General features: G+C 45.1%; 1 protein-coding gene across 1 annotated transcript in view; it reads left to right on the top strand.

Moving 5' to 3' along the window:
* The first annotated feature begins 7044 nt into the window (after positions 1-7044).
* The window catches only part of LOC136855345 (L-fucose kinase-like), a 111099-nt gene continuing 99374 nt past the window's right edge, over positions 7045-18769 (top strand). Inside the window, 2 exon segments of the mRNA XM_067132258.1 lie at positions 7045-7152; positions 16386-16476. Of these exon segments, the coding sequence (XP_066988359.1) occupies positions 7090-7152; positions 16386-16476 (154 nt within the window). The 5' untranslated portion in view covers positions 7045-7089.

The following is an 18769-nucleotide window of genomic DNA, read 5'->3' as shown; positions in this document are numbered from 1 at the left end:
GAACAGAACTGCTAAATTTCTGACTCACGTGAGTTGAACCAGTCTCTCAGGTGGAAAGCAGGGCATTTACTGGGCCATACAAGTCTAAAGAAGTTGGAACCTGAAACGAACTGCACCCAAAGGAATTACCTGGGCAAACGGCACTTGCATGCAGCGAAGTTTTCCCCAACTTCCGACTCAGCAGCGAAGCCAATAGACAACATTTCATTCGAATTATCCCTTCTGAGTGAATAAGATAGAAATCATCAACACACAATCACGTGTGGAACAGAACTAAATTCTGACTCATGTGGAGATCAGCGAACCCAGGTCTCTCTCAGGTGGAAAGCAAGGCGTTACCCACTGGAGCCATACAAGTCTAAAGAAGTTTCAGAACCTGAGCAACTGCACCCAAGGAATTACCTGGGCAAGCTAACTGCTTGCATACCAAGCCAGTTTCCCCAACTTCCCGACTCAGCAATGACCCAATAGACAACATTTCATTCGAATTATCCCTTCTGAGTGAATAAGATACGAAATCATCAACACACAATCACGTGTTGAACAGAACTAAATTTCTGACTCACATCCGGAGGATCGAACCCAGGTCTCTCAGGTGGAAAGCAAAGGCGTTACCCACTGGGCCATACAAGTCTAAAAGAAGTTGGAACCTGAGAGCAACTGCACCCAAGGAATTACCTGGGCAAGCTAACTGCTTGCATACCAGCGAGTTTTCCCCAACTTCCCGACTCAGCAATGACCCAATAGACAACATTTCATTCGAATTATCCCTTCTAAGTGAATAAGATAGAAATCATCAACACACAATCACGTGTGGAACAGAACTAAATTTCTGACTCACGTCGGGATCGAACCCAGGTCTCTCAGGTGGAAAGCAAGGCCGTTACCCACTGGGCCATACAAGTCTAAAAGAAGTTGGAACCTGAGAGCAACTGCACCCAAGGAATTACCTGGGCAAGCTAACTGCTTGCATACCAGCGAGTTTTCCCCAACTTCCCGACTCAGCAATGACCCAATAGACAACATTTCATTCGAATTATCCCTTCTGAGTGAATAAGATAGAAATCATCAACACAATCACGTGTGGAACAGAACTAAATTTCTGACTCACGTCGGGATCGAACCCAGGTCTCTCAGGTGGAAAGCAAGGGCGTTACCCACTGGGCCATACAAGTCTAAAAGAAGTTGGAACCTGAGAGCAACTGCACCCAAGGAATTACCTGGGCAAGCTAACTGCTTGCATACCAGCGAGTTTTCCCCAACTTCCCGACTCAGCAATGACCAATAGACAACATTTCATTGGAATTATCACTTCTGAGTGAATAAGATGAAATCCATCAACACACAATCACGATGTGGAGTGGGAACTAAATTTCTGACTCACGTCGGAGATCAGACCCAGGTCTCAGGTGGAAAACAGAGCGTTACCCACTGGGCCATACAAGTCTAAAGAAGTTGGAACCTGAGAGCAACTGCCAAAAGAATTACCTGGAGCAAGCTAACTGCTTGCATACCAGCAGTTTTTCCCCAACTTCCCGACTCAGCAATGACCCAATAGACAACATTTCATTCAGTGCTTATCCTTCTGGTGAATAAGATAGAAATCATCAACACACAATCACGTGTGGAACAGAACTAAATTTCTGACTCACGTCGGGATCGAACGCAGGTCTCTCAGGTGGAAAGCAAGGCGTTACCACTGGAGCTGTACAAGTCTAAAGAAGTTGGAACCTGAGAGCAACTGCACCCGGTACCTGGGCAGCTAACTGCTTGCCTTCTGATTTTCCCCAACTTCCCGACTCAGCAATGACCCAATAGACAACATTTCATTCGAATTATCCCTTCTGAGTGAATAAGATAGAAATCATCAACACACAATCACGTGTGGAACAGAACTAAATTTCTGACTCACGTCGGGATCGAACCCAGGTCTCTCAGGTGGAAAGCAAGGGCGTTACCCACTGGGCCATACAAGTCTAAAAGAAGTTGGAACCTGAGAGCAACTGCACCCAAGGAATTACCTGCAAGCTAACTGCTTGCATACAGTGAGATTTTCCCCAACTTCCCGACTCAGCAATGACCCAATTGACAACATTTCATTCGAATTATCCCTTCTGAGTGAATAAGATGAAATCATCAACACACAATCACGTGTGGAGACAGAACTAAATTTCTGACTCACGTCGGATCGAACCAGGTCTGGGTGGAAAGCAAAGTGCGTTACCCACTGGGTATACAAGTCTAAAGTTGGAGCCTGAGAACAGCGTTTATAAGGAATTACCTGGGCAAACTAACTGCTTGCATATGGCCAGTTTTCCCCAACTTCCCGACTCAGCAATGACCCAATAGACAACATTTCATTCGAATTATCCCTTCTGAGTGAATAAGATGGAAATCATCAACACGCAATCACGTGTGGAACAGAAATAAATTTCTGACTCACGTCGGGATCGAACCCAGGTCTCTCAGGTGGAAAGCAAGGGCATTGCACCACTGGGCCATACAAGTCTAAAAGAAGTTGGAACCACAGAGCAACTGCACCCAAAGAAATTACCTGGGCAAGCTAACTGCTTGCATACCAGTTCCCCAACTTCCCGACTCAGCAATGACCCAATAGACAACATTTCATTAGGAATTATCCCTTCTGAGTGAATAGATAAATCATCAACACACAATCACGTGTGGAACAGAACTAAATTTCTGACTCCGTCGGGATGAACCCAGGTCTCTCAGGTGGAAGAAACAGGGCGTTACCCACTGGGCCATACAAGTCTAAAAAGTTGGAACCTGAGAGCAACTGCACCCAGGAATTATGGGCAAGCTAACTGCATACCAGCGGATTTTCCCAACTTCCCGACTCCCTTAATGACCCAATAGACAACATTTCATTCGAATTATCCTTCTAATTGAATAAGATGAAATCATCAACACACAATCACGTGTGGAACAGAACTAAATTTCCTGACTCACGTCGGGATCGAACCCAGGTCTCTCAGGTGGAAAGCAAGGGCGTTACACTGGGCCAACCTGAGTCTAAAAAGAGTTGGAACCTGAGAGCAACTGCACCCAAGGAATTACCTGGGCAAGCTAACTGCTTGCATACCAGCGAGTTTTCCCCAACTTCCCGACTCAGCAATGACCCAATAGACAGCATTTCATTCGAATTATCCCTTCTGAGTGAATAAGATAGAAATCATCAACACACAATCACGTGTGGAACAGAACTAAATTTCTGACTCACGTCGGGATCGAACCCAGGTCTCTCAGGTGGAAAGCAAGGGCGTTACCCACTGGGCCATACAAGTCTAAAAGAAGTTGGAACCACAGAGCAACTGCCCAGGAATTACCTGGGCAAGCCTAACTGCTTGCATGTGAAGTTTTCCCCAACTTCCCGACTCAGCAATGACCCAATAGACAACATTTCATTCGAATTATCCCTTCTGAGTGAATAAGATAGAAATCATCAACACACAATCACGTGTGGAACAGAACTAAATTTCTGACTCACGTCGGGATCGAACCCAGGTCTCTCAGGTGGAAAGCAAGGGCGTTACCCACTGGGCCATACAAGTCTAAAAGAAGTTGGAACCTGAGAGCAACTGCACCCAAGGAGATTACCTGGAGCGGCTTCTTCGTGCATACCAATGATTCTAACTTCCCGACTCAGCAATGACCCAATAGACAACATTTCATTCGAATTATCCCACTTCTGAGTGAATAAGATAGAAATCATCAACCACAATCACGTGTGGAACAGAACTAAATTTCTGACTCCGTCGGGGGTGAACCAGGTCTCTCAGATTGGAAAGCCAGGGCGTTACCCACTGGGCCATACAAGTCTAAAGAAGTTGGAACGAGCAACTGCACCCAGGAATTACCTGGGCAAGCTAACTGCTTGCATACCAGCGAGTTTTCCCCAACTTCCCGACTCAGCAATGACCCAATAGACAACATTTCATTCGAATTATCCCTTCTGAGTGAATAAGATAGAAATCATCAACACACAATCACGTGTGGAACAGAACTAAATTTCTGACTCACGTCGGGATCGAACCCAGGTCTCTCAGGTGGAAAGCAGAGCGTTACCACTGGGCCATACAAGTCTAAAAGAAGTTTGGAACCTGAGGCAACTGCACCCAGGAATTACCTGGGCAAGCTAACTGCTTGCATACCAATCAGTTTTCCCCCAACTTCCCGACTCCTTAATGACCCAATAGACAACATTTCATTCGAATTATCCCTTCTGAGTGAATAGATAGAAATCATCAACACACAATCCGTGTGGAACAGAACTAAATTTCTGACTCCGTAGGGATCGGGCCAGGTCTCTCGGGTGGAAAGCAGAGCGTTACTGCAGTTACATACAAGTCTAAAAGAAGTTGGAACACAAGGAGCAACTGCGCCAGGTAATTCCTTGGGTGCGGTTGCTCTCAGGTTCCCAACTCTTTAGACTGTATGGCGCAGTGGCTTCTTTACTCACCTTTCCACCTGGGCTACAGGTTCGATCTGGCGTGAAGTCGAGAAATTAGTTCTGTTCCACTGCGTGTGTTATGTGTTGATGTTCCTATATATATATGCTATATATATGACCAGCCGCGAAGTGCTGGTACGGAATCATCAAATGGCTCACATTATTTACATTCTACATGCAATGTTGAACAAATTTCTTTGAATAAGATTTCGTACCATATCGTGTTAATAAAACAATATAGACTATAGTATGTATGAAAAATTATTTACATTTTTAAAACAGAACCAATATCTGTCATGCATTAAATGACAAGATAATTTATCCTGCTGTGAAATGATTCCCAAGAACATGTGCCAATGTAAAATTCCTCTGACGATGATGAAACAACCATAATTATACTATTATATACTTATTTATTATTTCCTCTGAATACGATCAAATTACTGAACAACAAGAAACCAATACAATTGAGGATTCTGATTCGCACTAAACTAAGGTTAGTCAGTCTAAAAAAATGAATAAAAAAAAATATTAAAAACCTTGACTTTATCATTACTCCAAATGTACTATTTAGTCTCGTTTACCTCAGGAAGTAAACGGCGGAATTTATGCAACGTTCGGAAAAAGAACAGCACTTGGTATCCATAGGTTTCCAGAAAGCATTTGATGCAGTGGACAGGAAAAAGCTGATTGGGGTCATGATGAAATATAGGTTGCCTGCAGAGCAAAGATATATGCAAACGGTACAACAACTCTTGTCTCTCAACAGTATAGAGAAAGAAGAAGTAAATGGAACAGATGGCATAAAGCAGGGGTTTAATGGATCAACCATATTCCTCCTATTAGTAACTTACCAGATCATCAATAAACTGGAGAATACAACGGAAGGATTAATCCTAAGGTAACTCACTGGAAGAAATATCAAAAGCCGTAAGAATTCTTATGGAAACAGCAAGTGGATGTGTCCCAAACATTAAGACAAATGCAATACATTTATAATCAACGACTGGTTTATTATTGACGACGTAGAAAATATGTAGTACACTGAAGGAATAAGATAGTTAAGCAGATAAGATACCTGGGTGTGACAATCAAAAGACTACTTCACTGGTAAAAAAGCTGTAGCAGGGTGACGATAGGGAAGCTGTACTGGAAGGGATTGGCGACGTCATTCTTCATGCATGATGCCATGGAATCATGAAACAATACAAGAAAAATATAAATGACTACAAAAAGTAGATAACAAAGAGTGCAGGACAATACTGAAGGTAGCCTGCACAGCAAGGTGTGCTTGAAGATCTGAAAATAGGGGCTTCTTGCTGCCACTCAAGGGTCATGAGGAATAATAACTATTGTGTCTGAAGCATACACTTTGGAGTGGTGGAAATAGGCTCCTAAACGAGAGAACTCTAGATCACCATGACGCCTTGGATTCTGCAAGTAAAAGAGTTTCTGAAAGTTAAACTTGAGCAAAATAGGACTGATTAAGGGAAGGCACTTAAAAGTCATGATGGACGGTTGTGTCAAAAGGCAGGTCTAAGAGAAATGAAAGCCAAATCAACGTTAAAAATCTGAGAAAATTTTAAGCAAAACACAGGAGACGGAACTTGGTATGATGACACTGAAGAACTATGCTGATCAGTAAGGCAGGAACCATCTCAAGAAGAGAAAGAGGCGCGGATAGCTAATATCTTACTCTTCATAGATCTTTCGAAAGAAGGAATTAAAAATGGGAATGAAATTATCATAAAACATCTGGTACTACTGAGACAACATAGTTAAGCAAACACAAGCAAAGAAGAAATAGAGCAAGCAAAGGAGCCGTTCCATAGATATACATCAACTAATACTACTACTACTACTACTGCTGCTACTGATATGATTACGATGACCTGCCAGTGATGCCACGACTTCAAGTGCTTTTGGCTAATATCTTACTCTTCATAGATCTTTCGAAAGAAGAAATTAAAAACAGAAATGAATTTATCATAAGAGCATCTGTTACTACTGAGACAACATAGTTAAGCGACACAAGCAGAGAAGAAATAGAGCAAGCAAAGGAGCCGTTCCATAAGCACACATCAACTAATACTACTACTACTGCTGCTACTGCTATGATTACGATGACCTGTCAGTGATGCCACGACTTCAAGTGCTTTTGGCTAACATCTTACTCTTCATAGATCTTTCGAAAGAAGGAATTAAAAGTAGGAATGAAATTATCATAAAACATCTGATACTACTGAGACAATACAGTTAAGCAAACACAAGCAAAGAAGAAATAGAGCAAGCAAAGGAGCCGTTCCATAGGCACTCATCAACTAATACTACTACCACTACTGCTGCTACTGATATGATTACGATGACCTGTCAGTGATGCCACGACCTCAAGTGCTTTTGGCTAATATCTTACTCTTCACAGATCTTTCGAAAGAAGAAATTAAAAACAGAAATGAATTTATCATAAAACATCTGATACTACTGAGACAACATAGTCAAGCAAACACAAGCAAAGAAGAAATAGAGCAAGCAAAGGAGCCGTTCCATAGCCACACATCAACTAATACTACTACTACTACTACTGCTGCTACTGATATGAATACGATGACCTGTCAGTGATGCCACGACTTCAAGTGCCTTTGGGGCGTCCGCTGATAAACTTGAACGCAAGAACAGCGAAGGTAATTATACGAGGACGTCTCTCCGTAACCGTAGGCTCTGTTTTATTTTCACGAAGAGTGTCACGCCCTTAGGTTGCAATTTAAACCGTCGTAACATTTAGGACCTGGAAATCTTTCCTTGTGGTTTATTGCGAGGTGAAACCGGCCGGAATATTGACCCTGTTTGTTATGATTATGAGATTTACTCGGTATTTGTGTGTAACAGCTCCACATGGACTTTATGGAACGGTTTCACGAATATAAGTCCATTAGGTAAACTAAACTAACGTACCCCAACCTACCCTCACGTACCACGCTATGTTACTTAGCCAGGGGGCTCCGCCCACGTGGACGCCCAGGTGAAGGAAACCACCTTTGTTCCGACGCGATGTACGAACCGTCTGTCCTTTACATCAGGAATTACTTTCAGGATAGGCTGGAAACGGCCGTTAAACTTTGAGCAAGGTGGTTAGGCAGTAATTCCAGGTAGGCGGGGATACCCACCTGCCAGGTCTGTCCTTTTACGGACAGTCTGTCCTCTTTGAAACCGGCCTGTCCTTTATTTTTGAAGAAAAAAAAGGACAGTCAAAAACTGTCCTTTTCTTGTCAGTTTCATGTTATCACCAATATTATTAATTCGATAATTATAGATTCATAAAATATGATACATCATCCCATTCCACTAATGCTACTCTGTGAATTAACTGATTCGTCGTCAGTCACCATATCCTGCTAAACCGTACCCTTTGAGCGTTAACGACTTCGCCAGTCGTTCGCGGTGGTTGTCAGACTTGGCGTCGCCTCGGCAAGGCGCCTCCACCCCCCCCCCCCCCCCTCCCCCCCCCCCGCAACCGGTCAGTTACTTTTGGTCCTCAGACGAGAAACTCCGATTCTAGGTGATTGCTGTGCATATCCGTGAATTCTGTAAGTGTTATTCTTGTGATAATATCATCTTGTGTTGTGGTATGTTCTGTAATGTTGATTATAATTATGAAAATGGTCTGTGTTATGTTCATATTTATTCTTGATTATTACAGATCGTACTGAAAGCATCAACTGGCAATAGGCTAATTCAAGCTTGAAGATATATCCTAGGCTATAGCCTTTCGTATTTTAAATATGAGTAAGTGGAGCAATCGTTACAATGATGCTAGGCATTATAAGAAGGAGTGGGAAGAAACATTTAAATGGCTTTCCTATATTGACAATTCCTGCTATTGCAAGTGGTGCAAGAGTTCCCTTTCTAAGATGCTCAAATCTGGTTTTGAGCAACATGAGAACACCACAAAGCACAAGAAAGCAGTGGAGTCATTTTCAAATTCCCGTAGGATAACAGACACTTTTAAGGGAAATACTGTAAACTTTAGTAAGGAACTGAAAGAATTTGAGATCAAATTCAGTGTTTCAATACACACGCATATATATATGTATATATATATATATATATATATATATATATATATATATATATATATATATATATATATATATATATATATACACTTTATCCCTTTTTTTATCTCCAAATATCTATTTTCAAATGACTACTGTCATTTTTGTTATCAAACATCTGGCGCCTGCTGCCTGCCAGGATATAAACATTCCAGTTGCTTTCAGCCGTCAGCCGTTGCTGACGTATTTCCGTTCTCTCTGCCGACTGTCGTTAGCTCTTCACGGTGGGATCTTTCTGTATTTTTGTTTATATATCGTGTTTGATATTTGGTAATACAAACCCACGATTTGTGATAACACTTGTGTAAGCCGTCATTCCCTGCCTGTGTCTTGGTTTGACGGCCAGAGCCTGCTGGAGTAGCGTAGCCAAGTGGTGTCTTCTCTCCAGCAGCCTTTAAGCGTAAATACTGAAGCGCCCCTGCACTTCGAATATAGTTTGGGGCCTTTCTTCACTCCCATACATCCATCGGAGCGTAGATTAGTCCTTCTTGAGCTTCCACGCCCTCCGTGTGTAAAGGGACATCACTAATTTCTTCCTTCTTATGCTGGTGTTTCTACGCCGCCTGCGCTTAGAGATTTGCGGGCTGAGTGGGGAGGTTACGGGCGTCGTCGATAAGTTCCGCTTCTGGCGCATGGTAGCCTCCCCTCCGTCCTTTTTCTCTTCGTAGAGTTCTTCCTTCTCTCTCCTTACGCCCTCTTGCGGGCTGGGCCGAGGCGGGAGGCGACCGAGCAACCTCGTCAGAGTACCCTAACGCTGCGTAGGGCTGTTGCTGTAGCGGAGGGCCTCCTCTACTAATCATCTTTGCTTTCTTTCAGGTTGACGGTGAGCATTGCAGACTGCAGTAGTTGGCTGGATATCTTATATCAAGAATATCTTGCATGAAGCAGTCGACATTCATTCAGTGTTGTAGGATCAGCCACAATACCTGATTAGATAACATATTTCCCACGTCGGGATCGCTCTGACTCTGTTCCCGCCGATGTAGATCGTCGCTGTCATTGCTGGATTTTCATGTATGCTGTTGCAATGCTTCCTGCATATCTGTGGTCCATCTGCTCCTGCTGTTCCCTGTGTTATGCTCTTGTCAACGCTCGGCGACAGTCTCTGGAAACGCTCTCGCGGTCGTTCTCCTGCGAAGCACGCCCTGATGGCTCCCTGTGGCTGCTGGTGACTTTCAAATGACATTCTGTCCGTTGCAGTAGCTCCTGCCTTCAGACGTAATGTGCTCCTGCATCGAGATGTCACAATCGTGCCACTTCTTCTCTAATGATCATACCCAGGACCACTTCCATTGCGTTCCTGCCAGCTGCCCTGGAGATTCGATGTCTGCCATCCTGTAGAAGATGTTGGCGTGAAAAGGGAAGGAAGTAAATGCCCAATAGAGTAGCGTTCCTGGCCATTATAGCTCCTGCTCTCCGAACCTTTGCTGTAGCTCACCATGGCTGTCCTGATCATTCCTGCCGCATCTGGCCCGGTCGTGCCGAGGCCGCTAGTGTTCACCAGCTGTCCCAGAGGTTCGATGTCCGCCATCCTGTAGAAGATGTCGGCGTGAAGATGTAGGAAGTCGTCCTGTTGAGGTGATGTTCCTGGCGGTTGCAGTAGCTCCTGCCTTCCGAATTGCTGCTGTAGCTCCTGCATCGGCTGTCCTGATCATGCTTCTCCTGGTGGTGGTGTCCTGGCTGCGTCCGTTGTGTTCCTTCCAGACTACCCTGGAGTTCACGATGTTTCGTGTCCACCATCCTGTAGAAGATGTCAGGTGGAGGTGAAGGGAAGCCGTCTGTGGAAGTAACCACCGTCTTCTTCATCTTATCTTTGATTTCCGTCTTCTGCTCGTCTTCCCTTCCTCTCCGAGGTCCAAGGGGTCGAAGTCGGACAGACCTCCATCGGCGAAGGAAAGGGAATGCACTTCTTCCCTTGATGCCCTTGGACGTCTGAGGACTGCCTCGCCCAGCGAGGAGGCAGTGGGTCTCTAATTGCCTCTTCCCGACCTTGGGTTAGGAAACTGGTGGCATAGCCCTGGGTTTTGTGTTTGGAAGCTGCGGGCGGCGCGAGCCTCAGTTTGCGATCGTTCCCCGAGTCTTAGGTTCTACCTCTAAGATGGGAGCTGCTGAGTGCTCGTTCACGAGCACGCTTCAGAATGCTCGAGATTCTATGGAATATAGGAGTATCCCAATCTGGTCTGGAGAGGGTACCTGGGCCCAGTTAGGGAGCAGTCGCGAGAGAAAGGGCGAGGCACTAGATGTCTTGGCTCCTCTTCCTGCTTCCAGCACCATGGCGCTCCCGAGTGTTTGCCAGTGCTCGGCGATTGGAGTTCCCAGCCTAGTGTCTCGATCCTCTTGGATTCCGAACACCAGAAGAAGCAGGGAAGAGAGATTCACTTTGGGAGTCCTGCGGGACTTCTAAGGGACTGACTCTTCCGGAGACAAGTTTCTCTGCGTTGACGGTCGCATTTTCCTGGGATCTTGCGTTTTTAAGGGGGCGTGAGTGCAGCCTCTCGAGGCCATATGCGATGCCAGTCTTAGAAGTCTGCGTCTAAGACTGGTTCTGTCTTAACTCTTTCGATCTATTAGGAAACAAAGCGGCGCTCGATTTTCGGAAGTCTAGGTAAGGTAGCTCGAATTCTATGAATCCGCAGCTCTCCTTCACGAGAGGCACAGGACGAGGAAAGTGCGGGAACACCCAGGTGTCTGGTTGCCGGGACACCCAGGTGTCGGTGTGCCTTGACGCCAGGTGTCACCGATACTGCCCGCCAGCTGCTTGGGATTTGCTCGGGTGACTTGGTTCTTGTGTCTCGAACTAGGGTTTGAGCATGCAATATAACGAACGCAAATTCTCTTTGAACCTTCTCGAGGGCCTCGGCCTCGAAGGGTTTTGGAAATTCGAAACTAGCAATTGTTCACAGCAGACAAGTCTGGCCTGCAGTTATGATTGTGTTGCGCGGTGGCACCGGCTCGGCCCCCAGTCGCACTTATGAGACTGAAAGCAGCTGACTAAACGCCAGACTGGCTCACCTGCGGCTCAACTTGACTTCGGCTTGCCAGACTGGCTCGGCTCAGCTTGCTTTCGCCCGCCTGCCTCCCAAATCGCCCGCCACCGACCAGCTGGATCGGCGTTAGCGTGATCGGCTCGTCCCTACTCGGTTTTTTCGATTGGTTTCGGCTATATTGAGTGAACTTTTGCTCTTCCCAGGAGCGCTTTGCCACGGCACAAGTACTCTTCTTTCCCGAATGTGCTTGATAATCTCCTTGATTTGATTATAAAGCTCATGGTCCGTCTCTCCTGCTTATCATGCAGCGGACAAGTGGGATACTCTTTTTCCTCACCTGTTCTCTTCCCACTCGGGTTGTTCCGAGCGCGAAACGGACAGAGAGGCGCTGACAATTTTCTTCCAGTTGACTGCCTGGCGTGCTTTGGGTATCGGTCCCCCGATTCTCTCGTATTATAGCCAGGTAGCGAGGAGGGTTTCATGTAGGATCTGTCAAGGTCTCCCTCCAAGGGAGAGGTACAGAATTCAGGCATCCAGCTTGGCGGTCTTCCTCTTCAGTTCTGATGCGCCCCCGTGTTCTCGGAACTTCGCGCCGATTCGTCGGCGCGAGGATCCGAGACAGGATCGCCCGGCTCCCAATGAATAACCTTCATCTCGCAACCCTTGCGGTTTCGAGGGCCAGAATGTCGAGGACGCTGTGGTCTATAACTTCCGAGGAAAACTATTCGACCTGCTGAATTCTTTTCTTGAAGGAGTTAATTCCCAGGTCGAGACACCCAAGCTTCCACCCCTGCCTCGACAGAATATGAATTCTTCTTGCCTCGGAGGTCTTGCCGACTGCAGTTTTGGGCAATTCTGGTGCTAAGGACTTTGTCCCAATTAGGATCTCCGGTTTACGTAGAGTCCCGAGTTGGCTCGGCCCATGGGAGCAGACCTTTACTTGGTTCTGCCTTTCTCTTTCAGAGATTTGCCAGATACCCCAGTAATCAGGTTCCTACCTGGGGCACTGACATCTTTGGACAATGGCCAAAAGTTTGGGTCTGGTCATCTCAGCTTTCGACCTTGAGTTCAAGCCAGTCCCTCCAACTCCATAGATAAGAAGTCTAGGCTTCAGAGAAAGATTGCAACTGCTGGTGCCTGGATGAAAAATGATACTTATCAGTCTCTGGAATGCAGCGACATTACTGAGACACAGGAATGGATTCCTTCCAGAGAGTATCTATTTCCCTTAGGTCTAGAAGCAATTCTTTCCATGAACTTTCATCCCACCCACCTCTACCGTTATACGATTCGGGAAATGCCAGCTGGCTAAACTAGTGCCTCTCAGTGCCTGTCATCTTGCAGAAGCTTCCCAGCAGTGGAAAAATGGAAGTCTGCTTCCTTTCCCGTTCTTTCCTCTTCGATGTATGAGGAAAGAGTTATGCTAATACTTGATTGAAGGAGCCTTCAGATATCTTGCATATTCCTGCATCTTGTGTCTGGATTCACAGACTGAGGAATGGCGCACACTGGTAAGACCTTGTCTTGTATTTGTGTGACCGGGGCGATTAGTACCTTCCTGATCACCGTCCTGGGCTCAGAATATGCTTTTGGCCGTCTGAGAACTCCAGGATGGGGTTTTAAACCTCTGGATTTACGTTGAACAACAAAACCACAGTAGTGTGTTGTCACAGCTCAAACCAGGAGGCAATTGTTTTTCCTCTGTTTCATCTCGACATTTGAAATTTACTCGAGTGTTGTTCTATTGCACCTTAACAGCTCAATTAACCAGATGCATTCCTGGTGGGAATGTGATAGTAAAACAGAAGCCTGGCCTCGGGTTTGAGTGATCCGGACGAACATGCTGCTCCTCTTTCTTCAGAAGATTCATGCAGAGACTGCTGGACTAGAAATCCCTACCATCCTTCTGTTGCCTCCTGCACACAAGTCGGTAGTGTTTTCTCGCTCCCTCATCACCAAAACAAGGGCGCTCTGTTGAGGCATACTTTGTCTTTTGGTGAAAACTCGTGTCGATCTTTTTCCCTCCGTATTTGTCCGTTTAGCTAGGGGTTCCACAGACATTGCTCACCCGGGTTATAGACAAATACTTGAGATAAGCCTTCATCTGACCTGATTGCGGGAGCGCCGAGGGAAGAATTCCATGACCCATCCTCCTGTGCAGCTACACAAGGAAGCGGCTCTTGAGGCAGTACATCCCCTGTGTTCAGGACTGGGAGACTCCAGCTTTCCCTTGCAAGCACAGGCTTTCTCATCAGTGGCAGCAGGATATAGCTGGATATCCCATGGTATCCCTTGAAGTCCTCTGGCACATGCAGGGCCTGGATCCGTGTCTTCGCTGGTGGTGTCGTTGGCCGAACTTCTTCTCGGGTCAAATCGCTCGTCAAGTCTGGACTTCACCTCGTGTTCTCCGCTGAGGGCTGCTTCTCTCCCTTTGTTGTGAAGAAACGTAGGCCCTTGCGACCCTGGTCTTCTATCTGGAAGTAGCCCTTTGTCTCCACAGTCGAGAGTTAGCTACGGACAGCTTCTTCAGTCATGCTCTCCCAGGGAACTGTTTCCTGGGTGGCATGCGACTCTCGTTTAGGGTTCCTGTCCGTGCTCTGCACTCACCCTACGAGAGTCGTCGGATAGAGATATGCCCTCTTAGGTCCATCTCTCATCTTACCCTGGCCTTGGCGTAGAAGATGGAAGAACAGGGATGGGGATCGTACGCGACTCCTTCTTGGATGTGTAGGTGGACTCTGATCCGATGGCATCGACTGTCGGGTTCGAGTCCTTCTTGTTCCCCTCATATGGACTTTGCCCATCGATGATCAGATCATTAGTTACTTTGTCCTATTGGGAGCTGTGGTACTTTCAGAAAACAAACATTGTTCCTAGCCTGGATGTGAGTCAACGTTTCCACCCCGTGCTGTCTCTCCCAGGAAAGTGTCTGGACATCTTCCTCCTGACCGTGAAGCGATCAAAGGAGGTGTGGCAGCTGACGGCTGACGATACGGTACCTTTCACCGAGAGCTCCGCAGTGCGATGGCTTAGGTGCATCCCTCGCATTCGGAAGAATATGTCAGTACAGGTGCTGAATGGAGTCATGTGGTCCCAATGAGCCTTCCTCCTTCCACCTCCAGGATATTGCACAAGTCATGGACACTTTTTCCTGGGTCCTGTGGTGGCTGCTCGCGGGTTGTGTAGCTTATCCAGCTCCTAACGGGACGGGTTGCATCTCACCTATGTTGTATGGTTGTGATTGGGAGAATGAATGTTGGTGACTGGCCTCTCTTCTCTTTTCTCCCCATCCTGGCTCTTCCAGACGAGGAGCGGACGCTGGGTACAAAGCTGGACCGGGTAGTGGGAGGCGAATAAGCACATAACGAGGCTCCGTTCTATTTCTGTTCAGGTTAATAGAAACGGCCCCCTCCCTTCCTCTTTGCAAGGGAGGAAGGAGACCTGTTCTCTGAGACAACCAATGCTTGTATTTACCTTATTGTCATCCGGCGTCAAATTCTTCAGCCTACTTTGCATGAACTGGTTCTCTCTTTCATGCAAAAGGGACCCAGAGTAAACATTGATCCTGCGTTTCTTCTTGATCTTTTGTCAGAGGCAGTTTCCTTCCTCGCTCTCACAGCCAGGAATGAAGACAAGGTGGTGAACTCCAGTCAGTTCAGAGAGACTTTATCAGATTCCTCCCTCCAACCAGTGAGAAAGCGCTTTGTTGGCCGAATCGCTTGAGCTTCAGACTGTCACTCGATGGGCGGAGTTCAATTCCCGCGACGGCTGATGAATTTAGAGGAATGTAATTCTAGTGATAGAAATTCATTTCTCGCTATAATAGTTCGGATTCCACAATAAGCTGTAGGTCCGTTGCTAAGCGTAATTATAGTTCTTAACACATAAAATAAGTCTAATCCTTCAGGCCAGCCCTGGGAGAGCTGTTAATCGCTCGGTATGTAAAACTAAGGTATAGAGGCGATTCCCGGTTCTGACGGGGTCGTTCTTACCTTGTGTGGCGAAAATGCGTCGTCGTAGAAAATCGTCGAAAATCGTCAAAATCATAGAAAACCTTACTTTTAATGCTCTGGTGCGTGAAAACGATGTAAACATTGTGCCGGTTTTATCAGACCTTCAAATTATGATTATTGCATTTGGGATGTAGCTGCTTCCGTTGGATCGGTGATCGTGGCGTGTAACGGAGTTTATCGTCGTGGCGAGAAATAATTTCTGATGAATATATTTGAAAAGCGTTGTAACCTCGGAACGTCGTAAGCCGGAACCGTCGTAAACCGGGGACTGCCTGTGCCCCTCCCAACCAGTGGCAGTCTAATGTAAAGGACAGGGTTTTGTATATTTGTGTCGGAACGCAGTAACAATTTTTAGTAAATTGCATTTTCCTGCTTCCTGACCAGAGATTCCTTTACTATGCCCACCTCATGCCACCCCTCAATCTGTACCTGGGCCGAAGGCAAACTGGAATGTTTACATCCGGGCGGCGGGTATCGCGCCTCCCTGGAGTGGTACCGCTAGCCACCTTGCTCAGAGTTTAACGGCCGTTTCAGCCTCGCCTGAAAGTAATCCCTAATGTAAAGGACCTCGGGTTTGTATATTAGGAAAAATACAATTTACTTTTAAAAATTGTTGTATTACTGCACTGTACTTTAAAAATCTGATATGGTTAGTGGCTATGCTTCCTGGCACTTTTGATAGAAAAGAGTGGTTATATACTTATTTGGTTCCCAGTGTTTACATTTGAATGAAGCTAAAAAACCACAGTGCTCTTCTGTAAGCGTTCAAGGCATGCACATTAATTGCAAACATTTTTGACAGATACAATGGAGTGCAATAATGACAATGAGGATGTTCAGAGTGATTATCATTACATGCACGTCAACAAAAGTTCGTGAGGCACTTGAGCAAGGTAAGATAAAGAATGCCATAATATTTGTACATTAATTTATAACATGATGAGGTTCATGATTCATTTTTGAGTTGGTTTTGAGACCATCTTTTAGAATGGCAACAGAAAAGCTGTTGGAAAGTATTCATACAGAAATATAAATATCCTTTACATAAGTACATAGGTGCATAAACAAATGTAGACCTGATGATGATTTTTACAAAGCATCAGGGAAGGCATTCTAGTTGAGTGCTTCAGTAAATAAATGTTCTAGAGTTGTTCTGAGATTTAAGTGTGTGTCTGTGGGAATACAAACCAGAGCCTTTTATATTGGTGTACAGTAACCTGTGTTCATGGGGGATGCGTACCGCACCCCGTGAATAGCTAAAATCCACGAATACTTAAAACCTCTCTAAAAAACACTGCCTATTTTGATGCTCTAAAAATGCTTATACCTGATTATTTTAATAGTTTTATCACAAAAAGTTCATTTAGTCATGAAGATGATATGAAAATGCAGTACAGTAATTAGTGAATATTTCTCAGCGAAAAATACCGGGATGGGGTGAATTTCATGAATAATGGGTAGATACGTTCCACAGAGAAATCCGAATACGTGAGTCCGTGAATAGTGAGACCACGAATACGGGGTTTATCATCATTTAGTGCCGGAGACCATTAAAACCTGGTAACGAGGTGGTTAACCAGGTGGTTAGGTGGAGACGGGGAGAGTGGGGGAGTATCCCCTGCCACCTACTGTCTTACCCACTTTCGTCTTGGCTGCAGTGAAGAATAGATGTGATGTGATCTTCTGACTGCTGGTTGAGAACTTGGATTTTTGGAGAAGTATTTTTATTTGCCATTCTCTTTTGTTTGTTTATGCTGTTGTGCCTTGCTTCTTGTGTTTTATTCGTATGGAATAAAAACTTGAATGTCATAGTTACCTTGACTTAGCTGCTGTTGTGTATGGTTTATGTCTCCCTGACTGACCTACCCTCTAGCTATGTTTGCCAAGTACAGTATTGTAAAGGAATTTCCTGGTTAGACTTCTTGCCGGAGGAAATTTGTCTGGGACTTGCCAGAGACATAGCAGCTTCTGGGGAAAGGTTTTCTTGTGTGGCTGTTGTTCTCATATATATATACTACTAATATTGACTCTTCAGGTGTCATAAGGAGTAGTCATTATGGAAGTTCCTGTGGGAGTGGGGCCTCCCATGGGTTTGGTAGTCCTGTCGTAGCCTTCCTATACCCTGGCAGAAGAAGAAGAAGACCCTAACATACTAGCCTTCTCCTGAGGTATTTCCTGATGGTTATGGCAGTCTCAGCTTTATTGACTGCTGCAGTGGAGAAGGAATTTTATGTTCTTTCTTTCTTTCTTACTCTAAATCTTCAGCTGAAAACCCTTATGGACAGAGTCAACTGACTTTAAACCCTACAAGGCTCCAAAGGGGAATCAACCTGCAGAGAGAGACAAGTTAGAGAAAAAGGAGATAATAAAGATATGATAGAAAATAAAAGCAATATACCTGAATTCAGGAGACATCAGCAGAGAGTCAGAATGATTTTGCTTCACGCTTAAACATTTGGAGAGCAGAAGCGTCCACAGTTGTACTAGGCAGACTATTCCACATTAAAGTTGTAGCCAAGATAAAACTCCTAGTAGACTGAGTAGTAATAAACCTAATACTGTGCTAGTGTTGTGAACAAAATCAACCAGATCAGGTAAAGAAGAGTGCAGAGGATGTTTGTCGTTGTAGTACACTTCATGCAGCAAATATAATGAACTCACTTTATGCCTATGCCAGAGGTTATCCTTAAGAGTTGGCAGAATAAACTTAGCTGTTGACATAACTCTATCCAAGAGTTTGAGATGAGAGTCCAATCGGAAGACCACAATGGAGAACAGTACTCCAAACAAGGAAGAATGAATTTCAGGCTCACATCAGTCATTTTCTAGGTAGGTACAAATAAAATGAGTGAACAGTTAACTTGTTAGTCATAGTCCACAGCATTGATTCTTGAATAAGCTGTGTTATGGTACTTTAGGGGTACCGTACTATAAAAGACAGAAAATAAATACCACAATTAGAAAAACTGATCACATGCAGGCACACAGTGTATTGAAGGCACCCTCCTCAAAACAAAACTTTCAAGCTAGGTCATTTAGATGGATGGTGCAGGGTATTTTCCCCTTCTGGGTCAGTAACTGTTAATGCATGGGATAATTAGATTGTGTTTTGAATCAAAATGTACAGCTGTGGAAAGGAAGGTTTTATACAAGCTACTTACCAAGCAATTACATATCTATTAGTTT

This window comes from Macrobrachium rosenbergii, chromosome 31 (assembly GCF_040412425.1).
Source record: "Macrobrachium rosenbergii isolate ZJJX-2024 chromosome 31, ASM4041242v1, whole genome shotgun sequence".
NCBI classification, from domain to species: Eukaryota; Metazoa; Arthropoda; class Malacostraca; order Decapoda; family Palaemonidae; genus Macrobrachium; species Macrobrachium rosenbergii.
This window is presented reverse-complemented; position numbering and strand designations above follow the sequence as displayed.